General features: G+C 44.2%; 1 protein-coding gene across 1 annotated transcript; it reads left to right on the top strand.

The window, feature by feature from the left end:
* Positions 1-519: 519 nt before the first annotated feature.
* On the top strand, positions 520-16,806 carry LOC141945622 (polycystin-2-like protein 1). The gene is made up of 15 exons (XM_074873999.1): positions 520-814; positions 4,684-4,797; positions 6,119-6,246; positions 7,376-7,632; positions 8,058-8,282; positions 8,622-8,850; positions 9,217-9,387; positions 10,107-10,288; positions 12,003-12,123; positions 12,819-12,917; positions 13,687-13,808; positions 14,152-14,269; positions 14,501-14,622; positions 15,421-15,568; positions 16,594-16,806. The coding sequence occupies exons 1-15, from the start codon at positions 520-522 to the stop codon at positions 16,804-16,806; spliced, it is 2,544 nt and encodes an 847-aa protein (XP_074730100.1).
* The last annotated feature ends 2,048 nt before the right edge of the window (positions 16,807-18,854 follow it).

The following is an 18,854-nucleotide window of genomic DNA, read 5'->3' on the forward strand; positions in this document are numbered from 1 at the left end:
ACGGCGCCTGCACAGGGTCTCATCACGGCCCCCAGCCCTTGCAGCGCCCCGCCGGAGATTCTCCTGAAGCTGACCTGAGCTGCAGGCAGCCTGAGGGGTCCAATTAAATCCCAGCCACCTCCTCCCCTTCCTCTACTCCCTCCCCCCCCAATGCAGGGGCTGTCTCCTAGCAGCTTCCTCTTCCTACGCCGGCATCTAGATCTGTTATCTCCGTTGGGAAGCAGAGGTGGTCTCCTAGACGTGTCGGTGTTCTCAGGACTGCTGGGATAATAGGGCTGACGGTGGTTCCTAACGACGGGTAGTGCCACCCCTCTGATAGGTGTCACCAGCTGAGCTGGTATAAAAGAGAGAGGCGATGTGCTCTCTGTGGGAAGCTGTTCGTGTGCCCTCCCCTGGCTGCTGAGGCAGGCAAGCTGTTTGGCATTGACTGACTATCTCTCTGTTAGCTTACAACTCCAGCCTGGGCTGGCAATCTTCACAAGTCCAGTTGAAGAGTTTTTCTGCTGGCAGTGACCGGCCATGAGCGCGTCTCACCTAAACAGCAGAGCTGAGAGCCACTTTAGAGCCTCAGAGGAGCATGAACTGGAGGCAGTGGGGAAGAAAGCTTGGGACAATCCTGTTTACAATGGCTCTCCCTCTACCTCATTGAAGATTCGGGCCATCTACAACCCGAAGTCCATCCTGGAGAATCCCTATGAGAACTTTGAAGAGCTGAGGGATCCACTGCCCTACCAGGAAGAGCAGAGCAAAGCTGTGGATGGGAAGACAAGTTCTTTCCTCAAGCGCTGCTTCTACATCTTCAGAGGCATCCGAGGTAAAGCTTTGACATCTCACTAGAAAGGATTTGCTAGCCCTTAGGAAGAGCAATGGGGGGGCGTGGGGGTGGAGGGGGATGCAGAAAGTAGAAACCCCATAGTGTTTGTGTAGCTCAGGAACCTGCTCAACATAAACTAGCATTACTCTGGATATCGTCTTTGGCTGACCTGGAAGGAGCATCCTCAGTCCGTGTGCCTTGCTGTGGCTCCAGGGTCTGTCATGTTACCTCTACTACAAAGCAGGAGGTACAGACAGACTTAGTGGTGTGCTCAGGGTCGTGCAGTGAATCTGTTGGCAGAGCTTTGGATGGAACTTAGGTGTCCTGAACCCACAGGAGCCGACACTCTGGTGATGAAAATATTCTGTCTTTGTGTGTGTTTTCTAGATGGAGTGGTACTGGTCCCTGTGTTATGGTAACTTAAGAACTGATATAAATATCCACCAGAGAAAATCTAGCACTGGTAGGACTGCAATACAGAGGGTAACAGGAATTTATCAAACAAGGCTTTGCTTGAAGACAGGTGGAAGAAAGAGGTGCTAGTCTCCAGTTTAAAAGACAAAGAGGAATGAAATATTATGTAGGCTTATTCAGACGCAATCAAAAACCTGGGAGCAAGGTAGGTCTCCTGTGAGGATACAGTCCTGGGCAAAAGCATTTGTTGAACAGTTTCTTACAGAAGACATAAAATCCTAATACTGTAAAAACAGAGAAGGCAAAGCAAGAAACTGTGTTTCTTGTGGAAACTATTATTTTCTTGCCAATGTGTCTTTTCTTCCTGACTTGTAAGGCAAGAACCTTTCTCAGAGCTGTACTCTCTACTGGTACATGTGAGTGGATAACAGTATAGCCTGGTCCTGAGTTGCACAGCCCCTTTATGATCAATTCTTTCTTGTAATTGCAGTTACAATCTAACACTATTAATTCATATGGAAACCAGAGCTAAAGCTTTAGAGGTTTCTCCCAGCCAAGAAGTGCTGGGTGGGCTTGGTGAGTAATTATAGATTGTTCAGAAGCAGCATACCATTTATCTGTTTTATTCTGATATCCTTTCTTCTAGGCATTGTTTGAGACTTAAAAAGGCAAAACAAATCCATACTTTTAACACCAGAGTTCCATTTGTGAGGTGCCAGGGCTGAAACTGGAGCATGCAAATGAAAATACCTGTCAGGACACTACAGCATTTGCTGCTTCTATGATTTGCAGCAGCGTGCCCTGCCAGCAAGAGTGGTAAATAGGGTTGCAGGACAGACCAGAGCTGGGAAGATGAGTTCCAAAGGCCAGTGCAGTCGGAAGAAAGGCCTCTATCAGCCTCACAGAGGTGGGGACTTTTTCCTTGAAGAATTTGCATCCTTCCTTTGCATCTTTACTAGGTGCTCACTATTTTTCATTGCCTCTTCAAATATTGCTGGTTCTCCCCTTTCCCTTTCATTTAATCACCTTAGTGTCTCACCTGGAAAATGGAGGTAGTAAAGAGAAGTTGCTTAGCCAAGGACAGTTTGTGGGGTTTTTTGCTTAAAAAACATTCCTTGGGATTACGTGTCCGTGGCTCTTTGTGGGTACTTATCACAGTTGGCTTCCTGAGTCCCTTTCTTGTTCTCACCATCTACTGGACTGGTTTACCAGTGAATAGCTGCTGCTCCAGTTGCCACTGCTCTTTCCCACGCTCTGGTTCTTGCATGCCTCTTGCCACTCCAGCTGTTTCATGTCCAGCCTACAGACAGACTTTGCTGGGCATCTGGGTGGCATGGGGGTTGATGAGGGACAGCCAGCTTCCCACTGCCTTTGGAAGAGGATCTCCAGCTGTACCCGAGACTGCGAGCTAGTCACTCACCTGGCTCACAAGTCTGGTTTAAAAGGAGCCTCAGAACATCATGCAAATATTGCCATTAATTCCTACCAGTAACTTGTTACTAGCAGGAAGGCAAGAATTACAAATTCCACTCATTGCCTGTTGTCTAGATTCTGGGTTTTTTTCTTTGCTCTGCCTTGCGAGTGCTAGATGGTCATGCAGGATGCCATAAGGAAGCCTGGGTGTCTTCTAGTCTTGAGTATCCTTCTACTCCAAATGTCATGTCCAAAATAGCTGCATCCCCAAGGGGGTGGGTGGTGCCAAAGGAGACACAGATGGGGACATGCTTCATCTATGAGGTGGTATATTTCCATGGCATGTTTCCTAAAGAAACAGCTGAAACCAAACCTCAACTGATACAGTTTTACAATTACTGGATGCAATCTGCAAGGGTACTGGACCAGCCTCATAGTCCTGCAGGTATAATTTTGGGCAAGTCTCTGAACCAAGTTTTCAAGGATATTTGAATGTCCCTGACTTAGGTGTTCCCGAGTACACTTCTATTCCCAAAGCGAAGAAAGTCTGTGCCTCTGTTCCCAACAAGTAGGATAGCAGGGGTTCCTTGCCTCATGGAAAAACAAATAAACCTGTTAAAAGATTGTGATATAGCCATATCTAGAGATGAGGGGGTTATTTAAAAGTGACATGAACAGATGGGTGGGTTGTTTCCCCTTGTTTTTCTCCGTTGTGGAGATTCTTGTAGACCACACGATACTCTCTCCTGCACATGATCTTCTCCAGGCTCTCATTTCTGTTGCTGGTCTGGCATGTCCAGAACAGGCAACTGCTTTGTCTGTCCAGGAGCGAGGGTGGATGCTGCAACAGTCACTATGGGAGCTGATGGTGCAAAAAGCTGTCTGTTGAGATGCCAAAGAGCTGTTTGAAAGGACAGGAGTAAATGCACACAGACCACTATATTACTTTTGCTTGCTCCAAAGGAAAAAACGCTTCATTCTCTGCCAGAGATGACTTCAAATGTGTAGCCTTTGATCAGCTTTGATCCTGGCTTGCAGGAAGGTGTTTGTTGCATGCTACTGGGGATGGGCATCAGCACTGAGCTCTCTTGGAGCTGCAGAAAGCAGCAAGACTATGGGTATTATTGACATGGCTTCCATCACTAGGCTTTCAAGTGGAAGTTCTTACGCCTTTCAACTTCAGGAGCATTTCAGAAATCACAACAGAAAGCCATTACAAAAAGAACAAACAAACACACTAATGGTATCAGGCGGTTCATCAAACCAAAATATCAAGGCTCCTTTTAAAGGAAGTGTTCCTCTCTTTTTGATCAACGCTGGTGATGTTTAATGAGTTGCTTTCACACATGTGTGAAGAAATCAGGTCACTAGCTGGTGCAATTGGCATAACTGTATTGCAATAAAGTCAGCAGAGCTCCATTGATAGACATCCTGAACATAATTTGGCTCTAAATTTTATGCTGAAAATATTGAGTTGGGTTATCTGATTGAGTCTTATGACCGACAAGAAATCTGCAAGAGTTTTTAGGTAAGCAAGGGACAAATATTTGGGGCCTGATGGTTCAATATACACTAAAAGGACTAACAGTTGTAAAGCTAACATCAAATGCAGTTCTGCTATGGAAGTCCCATCAGAAGGTCAGCTGCTGGCCCATGGATGACTGAGATGAAATTTTGTGGTTTCAGGAGTAGTTGTGACAAAGACTGGATTTCTGCAAAGACTAAGCTGAAAAACAGGCAGGAAAAGATCAGTCCATAATGAACTCAAACAGAAAACCGGAGAGTGATTTAGCAAAATAAGAAACCCAATATATTTCAATTTTGGTCAGCCCCAAATCTTTTGTTCATGCTGGAATAGTTCTTTTTAGGGGTTATTTAACACATTTTTACAGCTCTTAGTCAAGTTTTGAAATGAAAAGTGGTTTTGCCTTGAAAAGTGACAAAAATCCAACTCTAAACAGTGTTCTTTGGGAACAGGACTTCAACTCCTCACATGGCCTTTGGCCATCAAAACTCTCCAGTTTCTTCTTTACACCCAACAGGTCTGTGGGGCACTACACTGACAGAGAACACAGCTGAAAACAGAGAACTTTATGTGAAGACCACACTGCGAGAGCTGCTAGTCTATATTGTATTCTTGGTGGACATCTGTCTACGTAAGTAGCTGTTATATCTCACAGGTGTCTTCTGTGTGCAGCATCAGAGGAATAATGTGAGGTTTTATTATTAGACTTCCTCACTCTGTTGTGTTAAATTTATTGTACATGCACTCATTGCAGCAAGCAGGTGTGTCATTAACCTACAGAACAGCAGCTGTACACAGAAGTAAAGTAACTGACTATTGCTCCAGACCTAATTGATACTGGTTAGGTTTAAGCAGTGTTTTCCACCCACGTTATCAGTCCTAGCCATTGACTCCACAGACCTGGGAGAATCTGCCCAGGGTCTTTTCTTAGTTTCACAGCAAATGTTCAAGCCCAGAGAGCAGCTCTAGAAACTTCCTGAGATCAAAGACACAGAGTTCAGAGAGATTTTCCCCTCTAAGACTGAAGGAGTGGCTGAGGTGATAAAGCAGATGGCAGCTCACACTGTTGTTCTTGGGTGGATTTAACTGGTCCCTGTACTGAATGCTAATGGACTTTTTCTGGGTAGAACAATGGCTGTTTGTTTTCTGGGAAGGTTCATTCATTATCACAAATGAGCACCTGTGGCACGGGACAGTGAAGAGGATTATATTTCATGGACCCTGTGGCAGGATAGACAGACAGACAATACCAGCCTGAGTTACAATCACACTGACCCAGGGAGACAGTGCTTCAGTCATTCATCCTAAAGAACCAAGACATGCACACAGACCTCTGTGTGGTTGCACACTGACTCATCCAGAGGAGGGGGGGGTGGGGCGTTGAATGACAGCTGCTTTATTTTCATGATGTCCTTTCAAAAGGAGGACATGCTCTTAGTGATCACCATGATAGATGTCTTTCTGCAGGAAGGAGCATTGGAGAGTTGAGACAACGTATTTGTGGAAGTTAGAGCCTGCTCCTTTTTGAGGTTTCTTGGTAGATAAGAACTTACCTGGAGCTTTCCACTTGGGACAATGGGGTGTCTCTATACCTTCATGGCTTCACATCAGAACTTCAAAATACGGATCATGGACTTTGTTCTGAGAAAGAAAATTTCCCTCAGAAATTTTGTCTGAGGACAAAAATTGTTTCCCAGGATGTTCAGTTGCATAATTCAATGGTCTTCTCTGGCTTCTATACTCTTATAGTCTCTCAGTCTGACACTTTAAATTCTGGAATATGCAACAGATAAGTTTGCAAATCCTTAAGAAAGCAGAAAGTAATATGATTATAGTTCCCAAGATTTCTTCTCTTGTGCTTTGCTTGGCTTACCTGTGATAGTATAAGCTACACAGAAAGTGAATATATAAATATATAAGGCTCCAATATTCATTCTTGTCTCTTCTCTTAGTGACATATGGAATGACAAGTTCCAATGCCTATTACTACACCAAAGTGATGTCTGAGCTTTTCCTGCAGACCTCTTCGGACGGCCGTGTCTCATTCCAGTCCATCAGCAGCATGGCTGACTTCTGGGTGGTGAGTGCAAATCTGGCCTGGCATGGGGAACCCTGGAAATCTCAGCTATACTCGGATATTCAGTTCCTCTGAATGTGCTACCTAGTGATTTCAGCAAGGCATTTTGCTGCCACGAGCTTTTGCCAGCTACTAGCAATAGTTAGAATATAATCTGCATGCAAAATATCCACTGATTTAAAATATAATTTATCCCTGTGTGCACTGTGGCCAGAATACTGGCTAGGCTAAGTGTTGTGTGTGCCCAGAAGAGCCTACTCCCCAGTAACGTACCAGTTAAACAGGCAGGACATAACAAAAATAAATTGCTGTGATATGATGCTCATTGCACAGACAGGGAGGACTGGCCCGGAGAGGCCAAGTGATTTACTCCAGGTTTCCTTGTGGTAGAAATGGCTTTGAATCCTCCAGTCCAGTGTCTTCATGTTGGTGTCTTACTAATAGACCTATGTCCATTTTCATGGGCAATTGTAGGAACAGCATACTTAACCTGCCTGTAATTTATGCCTGGACTGGTCTGATCTATAAATTCTTTATGAAGAACCTGGATTTAAATTTGCACTGACTTTTACTGAAGAGAATAACGAGGGAAAAAGATGTCTGGGGTCTAACACATTTCTATCAGAGAACTGGTGAAGGAATAATATGAACCACAGTGAATGCTGTTGAGATATTGCAACTGCTTATCTCTGACAGTCAGCCAGAAATTCTGTTATATTAAAAAAGTACAGCGAACTATGGCACTATTGGTTTTCTCCCACTGTTTCCAGGGCACTGGCACACACCCTTTTCACAGTTCACACCCCATGCCAAGGCAATTCCTTGAGACTTGTGCTCACTGAAGTGGAAGGGACAAAGAGAATTGTAGAGCTCTTGTCCCTTCATTAGCCCAACAAGGTGCAGCAACCACATTACAGGCCTGTGAGGAGACAACAACCCTGCTGCCCAGCATCTCCTACCACCAGCCCTGGTCTTTCCCCTCCTTAGCATACATCCAACACAAGCTTCTACTACTTTCCATCTTGGGGATTCGAAAGGGGTGGGTCAGGTCTTACTATCTCAAGCCCAGGCTAAGAAAATCCCTCTGATGTGTGGGCTATGAGGAGGTTGTTTTCCTCTCCCTCTCTTGCAGTATGCACAAGGGCCGCTTCTGGATAATCTTTACTGGACAAGGTGGTACAACAATGAGTCCCTGGCAGTGCACAGTGCCCAGTCATACATCTATTATGAGAACCTGCTGCTGGGTGTCCCACGCATGCGGCAACTGAAGGTGAAGAACAATTCCTGTCTGGTCCATGATGACTTCAAGGAGGAAATCTCAGGCTGCTATGATGTATACTCAGAAGACAAGGAGGAAAGGATCTCCTTTGGGCTCATCAATGGAACAGCGTAAGCACATTTTCTGCTGTTCAGGATTAGAAAATCCAAATTAGACTTTCCTAGTTAAAATAAGATCTGCTGAGCTGCAGGATGCCCGGGGTTGAGTTTCTCACATAAGGTTGGAATTCCCCTTGCAGTCAGAGGCAGCAAGTCCTTTTTGTCTATCAATAAGGCCAAGCATAACCAACAAACCTGCAGAATTTTCCCTCCATAGTATCACAAGTCATGTTGTGTCACTGCTGGGAAGCACTAGATCAGAAATCTAACAATAGTGAAGAGCTGATGTAGGCTCAGATCTGGAATAGGAATTAAGTGTCAACTCTTTAATTAAAAACTGCTCTGTCCCTTGAAGATATAGTCTAGTTTCTCCTGGCTACAAGGTCATATTCAAGCCTGGGGTGGCGATGCCTTTGCTTATGGCTTGTCTGTTGCAGGTGGAGGTACCATTCTGAGGAGGAGCTGGGTGGCTCATCTCACTGGGGAAGACTAACTAGTTACAGTGGGGGAGGATACTACATAGACCTCAAGTTGACCAGAGAAGAGAGTGCTGAAGCCCTGCAAGTCTTGAAGGAGAAATTGTGGCTGGATCGGGGGACACGAGTTGTCTTCATTGATTTCTCTGTGTATAATGCAAATATCAATCTGTTCTGCGTTCTGAGGTAAGCTGAGTCCCACTGAAAATTCTTCTGCCTCTTGCTTCTTCCTCAATGCCACAGTTTATTAAAATGCAAATATTTTAATACAGTCCACCAGGGGGGTATATGGATTAGTATGAAGGCTTGGTCTTCCTGACATAACCAGTCACAATTCTCTTCACCTTTCACCCTTTCCTATCATGGGCAGTGAAGCAGCAGAGATAAGGCTGTGTGAACACATGCACAACTCTTCCACTCATGGTTTGGTGGATGCCTCACCATCGGGTTTGATGCCTCTCAAAATTATCTAAGAGCTTCCATCCCCCTGTTTGTAATTATCAGAGTTTTCTTGTCCCCTTCAAGGTTAGTGGTTGAGTTTCCAGCCACTGGTGGTGCAATTCCCTCCTGGCAAATCCGGACAGTCAAGCTTATACGATATGTCAGCACATGGGACTTCTTCATTGTTGCCTGTGAAATTGTCTTCTGTGTCTTCATCTTCTACTATGTTGTGGAGGAGATTTTGGAGCTGCGTATCCACAAGCTTCAGTACTTCACCAGCATCTGGAACATCCTGGATGTAGTTGTCATTCTGGTGAGGATCTTGCACGTTCTTTTGGGAGTAGCAATGGCAGAGAGGTATAAGAGCCAAAAGAAATGAAGGAACGGGGAAACTGGTCTAGATAAGGCAAGAGCTGGCACATATTTTGCTCTAATAGTAAAATAAACTAGCTGAGTAAATGGACACATGGTCTTCTATCAGCTGTTAGAAGAAAAATCTTCCCTTAAAGATGCCTGAGAGGCTGTGAAGTCAAGGCATCATTCAGCACATTATGACCTTATTTCCATCCCCCACCAGTAGACCGCAGTTCTGAAGTGTGATACCAAGGAATTCTGTGACACTTTAATTTCTGTGGAAAGCACAGGTACAGCGGTCACTGCAGACTCTTTCTCTTTGCAGCTCTCCATTGTCGCTATTGGGTTTCACATCTTTCGCACCATTGAGGTGAACAGACTGTTGGGAGAGTTGCTGAAACACCCCAACACCTACGCGGACTTCGAGTTCTTGGCATTCTGGCAGACACAATACAACAATATGAATGCAGTCAACTTATTCTTTGCCTGGATCAAGGTATTGTAGGGGGTGTGGGAGGTGCCAGGCCTCCAGTCTCAGACCTCTTCCTCGAGGTAGCTTGGGGGTTGACTCTTCCATCCCTCTGAGTGAATGAGAGTAACAGCTATATAACAGAGGATTTCCCTCTCAAAGTCACATGCTCTGTTTTGCGGTAAATCCAGACAACTTTTCAAGCTGCGTTATGAGGCCAGTTATTTGGAGATAGTGGACAGGGAGAGGAGCTCAGACGCTGTGGTGTAAAAGTGGTTTAGAAAATGCTGAGTACAAGATAACTTTGTCCATCCTCTATTATTTTAGTATTTTGGAGGATAATCTGCCAAGCCATGTTTTCCTTTCATGATGGCCACCCAACAACTAGAAATGAGCCATCTGTTGGCATGGACTTTGCATTTCAACCAAAGCATCTTGGCATGGTGGAAAGCCACACTGTACTTGGGGGTCCTCATTAGCCTCAAGACATTTGCCCTTATAGCCATCCCTCTTTACATTTTTCCCTTGACACAAGGAACAGTCATGTGTTTATGATCCCACAGGAAGATGGTGGCACACCTGGGACAAATATCCTGAAAACTAAGCCACCATTCTCCTAGCCTGGCTGTCTTCTCTGTCCTTTGGTACTGTAGTGAACCTCTTGTCTTAGTAAGCATACACGTATGAGAGAGAATGACCTAGCTGATGGTTTGGCCTAACTTTGTCCCTGTTCTTTCTTCTTGCAGATATTCAAGTATATTAGCTTTAACAAAACGATGACCCAGCTCTCCTCCACATTGGCACGTTGTGCCAAGGACATCCTGGGCTTTGCCATTATGTTCTTCATTGTCTTCTTTGCATATGCCCAGCTGGGTTACCTCCTTTTTGGGTCACAAGTGGAAAACTTCAGTACCTTTGTTAAATGCATGTAAGTGTGTAAGTCAGAACCATGTTTCTATCATTTCATCAAAAGAATTTTAACTGTTTTTTAACCTCTCCCCAATTGCAGATCTGAATGTCAATCAGATACCTGTTATATCTAGTTGCAATAAAGCCACAGTGGTTGACAAGTCACAGTCCGCCAGCTGTGACATGGACAAAAGAAAGCAGTGAGAAGATTGATGGTTACAGACAGATTTCTGGTTGTATGATGTTTATTGGTAGGGATACAAGTAGCTGATCCTACCAGACTTTGAGACTCCTTGCAGCCCTACAACTCAACAGAAAACCCAGCCTTTCCATGGGAACGTTTAGTGAGAAGTTTCAGTTTGCTAAGCCTAGACAGCTTTCCCTTCATGTGGAGCTGTTAGGTTCACCAAGGGTACTCAACACGTAGAGTAGCTTAATGTCTTTCTGCAGAAAAGCATCATAGCTCAGCTGATAATTTAGTTTTTGTTCTGCAGAACCTTTTGTTACCTTCTTGCCCGCTATGGGTCTGTAAAGGCAGTAGAAAGGCACTGTCTGACTGGCACTGAGATCTTGGCAAAGTTGTGTTTCTATACACTGTCAGATGGCTTTAGGCCTAGTTAGGATAAACTTCTGAAAAGGGATAAACTTCTGAAAGGATAAATTTCTGAAAATTGGTAGTGTTATAATATGTTAATTTTAATAAAAATTCAACATGAAGTTTTCTAAAATATGTTGTATAATAGTCTAAATAAGATTAAGTAGGCATTTTCAAAACAAAAGAGATAAAAGTAATTTCTTATTGTAAGGAGACACTTCAACTTCACTGAATTGGGGCATTTTAAACCAAAGAAGAGGAAGCAATGCCATATTCATCTTCCTTAGACCTGGAAAACATTCCCAGCTCCCCAAATAGTCCAAATGCAAGGAATCTGAAATGGAATTTTGCATTTTTCAGACAGGATAGTTGGACTCCAGACTCTCAAGGTCCTTTTCCCTGCACATGACTTCACAGTCTGTATCTTTCTGTCTGTCTTTTTTCTTTTTTTTTTTTTTCTTTCTTTTTCTTTTCGTTTCATTTTTTTAATTGGACAATACTTCTTAATGAGGGTCATTTCACTGATCAGTCTCCAGGGAAGTCCCACATATAATGTAGCAAGATACCTGAGAGGTATCTGCTACAGCAGCGTTTTCCAGCCTGTGTTCCACAGGCCTCTGGCATCCAGGTGCTGCCTTTAAGGGGTCTACAAGTGAACAGAGATAAGCAAACTTCTGATCAATAGAAACTTGCTTCATTATAGGGGCTATGAATTGCAAAAGTTGAAGAGCATTGTCCGTTACTAACATCCTCTTCACAGTCTCATGAACTCTCTTGAAAGAGAAGGCTTCAGTGAGTCAAGTGCCTTTATAAGGGAAAATTCAGGTTGGTTTTGTGGCTTTTGCCTGTTTAACTGCTATTTAGACCAAAACACACTTTGGGCAACCAGAAACTTGTGGGGAAACCATGTTTTCCTTTCCAGCCAGCTCTTGCTCTAACCAGATCAGCTTGCTTCACCCCTGAAATACTGTGGGTAAATTTAACTCACCAGTCAGACTGAGTGACTTAGACCCTGCTCTGGCTTGTGCCTGTGACCATCTGGGCTGCAGGCAGATTCAGGGTTCACCTCAGAACTGTCTGAAGATGTAGGATAAATTTATGTGCCTTTGCATGACCTTGTGCTCTTTCTCTCCTCCAGCTTCACTCAGTTTCGGATAATTCTTGGTGATTTTGACTACAATTCCATTGACAATGCCAACAGGGTCCTTGGGCCTATTTACTTTGTCACCTATGTGTTCTTTGTTTTCTTTGTGCTCCTGGTAAGCAAGAAAGCCCTCCTTGCTCCCATATTGACAGCAGTGTTTGCGAGACCCCTCCTGATAGTCCCCGAGTTAGGTGCAGTGCAAAAGCTTAGAGAGAAAAGAAGTTTCTGTTGTGATAGCTCTGCAGTGCAAATAGACTGAAGTAGACAAAGAGCACATCATTGCAATTGGGGATTTGATGATGAGGGGGATTAAGAGCCATATTCATATCCTTTAGGGTGAAGACTAAAACTGACTGGGAATACCACTGATGTGGTAGCTGAATTCAAGGGGATCAGTTCAGCTGCTCTATAGCAGGCAGTGAACAAAGCATGGGGACAGTCTCTGGCTTTCTAGGCAATGGATGCAGAGGGATGCTCGTAATGACCAAGTTAAACACCCAGTGCCAGGAATCCAAGTGTAACCTAAGATCTTGCAGGAGAGGCTACCAAAGGTGGTATTTGAACTGGGTACCTTCAACCACTCCTTTAACTGCAAGGACCTCCCTCACAGTGAGAAAGCACTGTGTGGCTGGAGTGGGCCTTCCCTTCAACCACTTTAGTTTGCCCGAGGGATACCCCATGTGGAAACAGCCCCTTGTTTAACTAAGCCCTGCACGTCCGTGCCTGCCTCTGTCTCTTGCTGCTTCATGAGCTGCTGGAGCAGGCAAGATGCCTCATGCTTATTCATATCTCTTCTTCCCATTTTTCTAGAATATGTTTCTGGCAATCATCAATGACACGTACTCAGAAGTTAAGGAGGAGCTTTCAAGCCAGAAGGATGAGCTGCAGCTCTCGGACATCTTGAAGCAGGTGATGAATGGTGAAAGCTGTGCTACTTTCTAGCTAAATACTGAAGCATTTTCTGAAAGTTCCTGACCTACATGGAATTTACTAGAGAGAAATAGTGGTTGCCAACTGCAGGTCCACATTCTTGGTGCACACAGGAGTTAGAGTTCCCTTCTGGGATAAATCAAGCTCCCAGATCCTTTGGCAATGAGAAGATGAGAAAGCAGGGCTTGGGGGAATCCTGTTACTTGCTGGCAGTGTTTCTGAAAGACTTTTCTTCCCAGGAAAGTCTCTAGACAAAGCTTGATAGAGTCCTTGATAGTCCTTGATAGAGTGTACTTTGATCAATAAATTGGCAGGTCCTATTTTGCTAAGCTGAGCATGTTACAGTGGTGCAAATCTAGTGGGTTATATCTGGATTTCCCATGGGAAATTCCAGAAAAGGTCCTGGAAGGTTACAGCTCTGTGCTGTGGGACCAATATTCTGCAGAGTATTTGCGACATTATCTTAAACAGCTGATGACTGGGAGACGTCATAAAGAGAGAGTCGGGAGGAGAAAAGGAGAGGGCAAACTTTGCATGGAGACCCCGGCTACCATGTTGGTGTTGCGTTGAAGGTGTGATCCTAGTTTAGAGATGGGGTTCATTCAGCAGTGTTGTATATTTGCCTCTGGAAAGCTTAAACTCTCCCTGTATTACTTGGCATCTGCTCACCCATACTGCATTGTGCTCTGCCCTGTTTTTCACTGTTCTGCCTGTATGATTCCGTGGCTGTTTGCACCCTTGGTAACAGAGCTACAACCGGACGCTCATGAAGCTGAAGCTGAAGAAAGAGCAGATTTCTGATGTGCAGAAAGCACTGCAGAATGGAACGAAAGAACTGGACTTTGAAGACTTCAAGAACAGCTTGAAGGAGTAAGTGAGTCAGCTTGAGGGTTGCCTACCTAGCCCTTTCTCTTGGTAATACAGGTAATTTAAATTCTCTGGTTTTCAAGACTGGGAGAGCTGTTAGCTCAGATCTGGGCAATGTAAGACTCAAAAAAAAAAAAAAAAAAAAAAAAAGTAGTTGTCATCTTTCCTCAGATGTTTAATCTGTTCTAAATAGGTTTGTGTTACTATGTCTTTCCCATGTGGGATGTTTAGGTTTGTCACTGGCGGGAGAAAACAATACACTCATTTCAAAAGAGGTGTTCCTGCACTGTTAGAGCTTAACAGTGTAATTCAGTGCTTTGAGCTTTCTCTTTCTATTCTTTTGCAGACTGGGACATGCAGACCATGAGATCACAGCAGCCTTCTCCAGGTTTGACAAAGATGGCAATCACATCCTTGATGAAGAGGAGCAACAGCAGATGAAGCATGACCTAGAGGCAAAAAGGGTAAAAAAAGGGCAAGGAAAGAAACCCCCTCGTTGGTAGAGATCACTCCAAAGTGATCTCTGGAATCTTTGGGTTTGTGGTATAAACTAAGCAGGCAACTCAAATACAGCTCCAACTCTGCCTGGATAGCAGCTGAATATATCACTGCCTGTGAAACTCTGTGTTATTCACAGTGAAGCTGACACAGAGTTAGTATCCAACTTTGCAGGAGTTTCTTTATCTATCTTCTAGGTTGCTCTGAATACAGAGATTGAAAATTTGGGGAAATCCTGTAGCGACAACAACCTGGATGAGAATCTGACCTACCTGGAAGCAAGACAGGCCACCTGGGTCTCCAAAGAAGAGTTCCAAGTGTATGTTTGTGCTGACAGTAGTTTAATCCCTCTGCAAATGAGGGGTCTGATTTCCTGCTGCTTCCTTCCCTGGTGTAACTGTTTACACTGATGCTGAGCCGTTTCAGTAAGATCTTGTCCCTTTTTATCTTGCACATGTGTCAATGAGCAGGTTGGGAGAGAACTGGGACAGTTCTTGTAATGTAGTTTGCTTGTTCCTATAAAAGATTGAGTTAAGAAATTTTGCTTTCTGCCTCTTGAATAACCTCTGCAGCTGTCAGCTGGCCACAGACAATATACTGTCATGTTTCAGGCCAGAAGGTAACCTGGATAACTGGGCCAGGGGAAGTTGATACCTCTACAGAAGGTCCTGTGGGAATAAATATCCTCGATTTTATAGCCTAGTTGGCCTTCATCCTCCAGATCTGAGAATTACACTTGACTGTTCCTTACACAGGAGGAGCATGGGATAAATACAGCACAGAGAATCAGGACATCCTGATTCTGCTACTGAGAAACACTGAGCAATCCACATAGGGCCATATCAGAGGAGAGACAGGTGCAATATTTAATAATGGGATTGTATTGTGGCTGGACTGTGATCCAAACTGGCTGGGATCCATCCTAAGCAGAAACACTGATTACAGTTGAAAACACAGTGTAGCAGGGAGTTATGTCTTCAGTAGGTATGAATCAATTATCTGATGTGGAGCATTCACTCATATTTGAGGTCTGGCCCATTGTCCATAAGATGTCTGCTGAAAATCCTACTGTTCATTACAAGAAAAACCTTGCAAATACTCTCCATGTCTCCCCCAGCCTCCTGCAACGTGTGCTGCAGCTGGAACAGTCCATAAACAGCATTGGTTCCAAGATTGATGCAGTGGTGAGCAAGCTAGACACGCTGGAAAGAAACAAGCTGAAGAGGAAGGACCTGTTGGGCAAACCACTGGATAATGTTAGCAAGGTTGGTAGCTCTCCATTATGCATTTGAACCAGCTTCAGGGCACGTGACCAGCCCTGCTGTGTGAGAGGGCCTAGTATCATCTTTGCTTTTCCAGTCCCCACTGACATAAGACAAAAAGGACTGGGCAGGGTCAACATTTTGTACGATCAAGCCTTTTCTGTTCAAGCAAAGTGACACAAAGCCTCTTGCTTTCATGTCCCCCCAGTTAACCATGGTACCTTTTAACATACCTTCCAACTCCTTTGAGGCCAAACTCATTCCTGTGGCAGTGGGTGCAATTCACTTGTCTTCAGTTGCTTTGTACCTACTTATCCTCAGACATAAAAAAACCCTCGTACTGTCCTTCCCAGCAAGAGCAGCTCATGACAGTGTTGTGGACTGTGATCTTAACAACATCTTGCCTGTGGATTATCTATCACACAGGTGAAGGTGGAAGATTGTTAGCGGTATGCCCATTATTGCAGAATTGTGACTTTTGCCAAAGACTGCCTATATCCAGTCAACCAGCATATTTTGGGTCTTCAGCTTTAAAGTCAAAGGCAGCAAGCCATGTGGGAGCCATGTCATCACCTCATATTTTTACGGCTTTGATAATGAGAATAGCCAAAGAACACAAAGTGACCTAGCGGAGAAGGTCAGAAAGAAGCCTCTCTTTTGCAGAGTAGTCTTGTGATCCCTTCCCATCTGAGAGTGTTTTGGGGGGTCCTACTTCTCATATGAACATGCCTGAAAGCATATTTGAGTGTTTGCAATTTGCTTTGCCACGGCATTTCTGTGACTGTTCTCGTAGAGGGTAAAAAAGGATGAATCTCTCCTCATTTGTCTAATGCTTGAATGTGCATTCATCAGTGTATTGCAGAAAACAGTATATTGGATCTTTAATAGGCAGGCAGGCTTGTACTAATTTCTGGAAGAATGTGGGAAGATATTTAAGTATCATACACACCTTGTCTCTCTCCTGGAGTGTTGCTAGACTTCTTGGTAGCTTGCTAACATTGCAGGTCACTCTTCCTTCTGCTTCACAGGAGGAAGAACCCAATCAGGAAGACCTGCTCCCCCAGAGACTAGACCAGCTGGGGAAAGAAGAAGCAGAAGGTTGGGGGATGGAACATGTTCAGGGAAACAACCTGAGTGGCAACTCTTCCCAAAATGGGATCTATCCCATCTTGTCCAGGTCAAGTGTGCCGGGGTCTCAGGTGCCCAAGAACATCCAGCCACAGTCTGATGCGTGCTTCTAGTGAACAGCCCAGTGCTCCCAGTGTGGCTCCTATGGTACTAAGTAACTGTCAGTTGTTTCCCCACTGTTAGAATAATCCAGACAGTTGGACACAGACACCGCTGTTGCCAGGAACTGGTGATGTGAAAAATCAGGGATGCTCTTTTCCAGTGTAATGATGTATAATGTCACAAAGCTAGAACTTCCGCCCCCCCATATTTCTGGAGCAGGTGGAAATTTGGAACTGGGTGATGTATTAGGTTTCTGCCTCTGAACAGGCCAATGCAAAGACTTTTATCTACCCTTTCCCAAAAAGTAGAGACCCCAGAACTCTGTGAACACTTGTGTCCAGAGAGGCACATTGCAATTTGTTCCCAACACACACAATTGTCTGCAGGACAAAGATGTGGTTATCGTGTAAACAAAGCAGAATATAATCATTAGTGTGATATGGAAAGGAGAAATTTAGTTGTTTGTGCCTCTCTGGTTGCCAACAGTTTTGTTCTGTTGTAGTTTGTTTCCAGAACGCTTTAGTAACTCTCTCTGTACCTTAGATTCAGATGTTGAGAAAAGAGGATACTAACACCTAACTCTGGATAACTAAAATGGCAGCTGACTCCCTGTGTAATTGGGAGGAGATCTGAAATATCATAAATGGAGAGGCAGTTGTTACTTGGTAGAGTCCTAGGTCTGAGTGTTAGGGAACAGACTTCTGGTTATATGGTTTCTAACACAGTGGTTGACACTAAGAAGTCTCCTAATGTCTATTTTCACACTCCTTAAATTGCATTTCAAGTTACTTCACAAAACTAGCACCATATTTATGAAGTTGTGATGCTTCTCTTTTTTTGTCAGGGAAACAATTTGGTTTGCAGTTGTGGGTGCTGACACCATTTCAGTTGAAGAATATTGTGAAAATGAGATGAATGTCAGTTTTTCAACCACATGCAAAATACTTCTTTTCCAGGCATTTTTCACTTTGCTGAGACTTCTTTTTCCTTGTAGTTGGTGCAGACTATGGCTGCTATTACAGGACCACTGTAAATGTTTTTCAGATATCTTAATCACTGGTATTCCACAATAGTTAACCTCAAATAGGCTCTGTGGGCTTAATGTCGATACAAATGAGTTGTACCAGACCACTGCTAAGAACTCCCAGTGCTACACTGTTTAGTGTGCTATGTGATGTAGTGACAGGTTTAGTGGGGACCATGTGCACTGGCATTCTGTATTGCCACCTTTTTAAGATGGATGTGTTGCTGTGTTCTGGGGAAAACCTCCCTGGGAGTGTCTGAAGGACCTCAGGATCAGACCTGTCTCCAGACAGCCCAGGCTCCAGGGCTGTCACAGCTACAAGACACCATGATAAACTGAAGCAGGGGGTCATTCAGCTGTGAGAGCCTGGCAGGAGCTGTGAGACCTTGTCACCCAGCCCACACAGAGCTTAGATTTCAGCCAGGAGCTGTGGATGCAGGAACTGCAGGGTCTCACAGCTCACTTCCCATCAACTGGCCCTGCCGCTGGGGACAAGACTCATCTGTGAGATATTGCCACAGTTCTCGACTCCCAGTTCCACTGAATTCAGAACTGAGCAAGAGCTTCTTACCTTCAGCTTTTGCAGCTGAACTCAGAACAATGATGTTGCTTGCTTCTTCCTACTCTCAGCACTGAAGCTATTTTATTTTTCAGAAGAAAACAGCCTATGTCAGGAGAACTTCCTGAAATAGGCCTTTTTTTGTTTGTTTGTTTTTCCAAATTTTAATTAAACAGAAAATCCATATGCTAGATTGTAATTGAACAGAGGAGCTCTGTGCTCTGTAATGGGCCTGAAGAGTGCACACAGCCCCCTGCAGTTAATGAATCAGGTGCTCTGTGTTGAAAGGCACAGAGTAAGGTTCTTCCTTAAATTCATTTGTAAGACCTTGTTTTAGATCCTAGCTCAATAGCAAACTATGGTTACTGAGGCCTAATTACAAAATCAAAAATATAGGCCACTCTTTTGGAGTCTCTGAAGGAGTGCCTGCCTTTTCCACAGACTCAGAATATTGTGTGAGGTCCTGAGTCTGTGTT

The sequence above is a fragment of the Strix uralensis genome, chromosome 7 (genome assembly GCF_047716275.1).
Source record: "Strix uralensis isolate ZFMK-TIS-50842 chromosome 7, bStrUra1, whole genome shotgun sequence".
NCBI lineage: Eukaryota > Metazoa > Chordata > Aves > Strigiformes > Strigidae > Strix > Strix uralensis.

Excerpts from the sequence above, each read along its gene's own strand:
- LOC141945622 (XM_074873999.1), top strand. The coding sequence starts at position 520 with ATGAGCGCGTCTCACCTAAACAGCAGAGCTGAGAGCCACTTTAGAGCC. Across the intron at positions 8,851-9,216 it reads TGGATGTAGTTGTCATTCTG|CTCTCCATTGTCGCTATTGG; the intron begins GTGAGGATCTTG and ends TTCTCTTTGCAG. Across the intron at positions 12,918-13,686 it reads TCTCGGACATCTTGAAGCAG|AGCTACAACCGGACGCTCAT; the intron begins GTGATGAATGGT and ends CCTTGGTAACAG.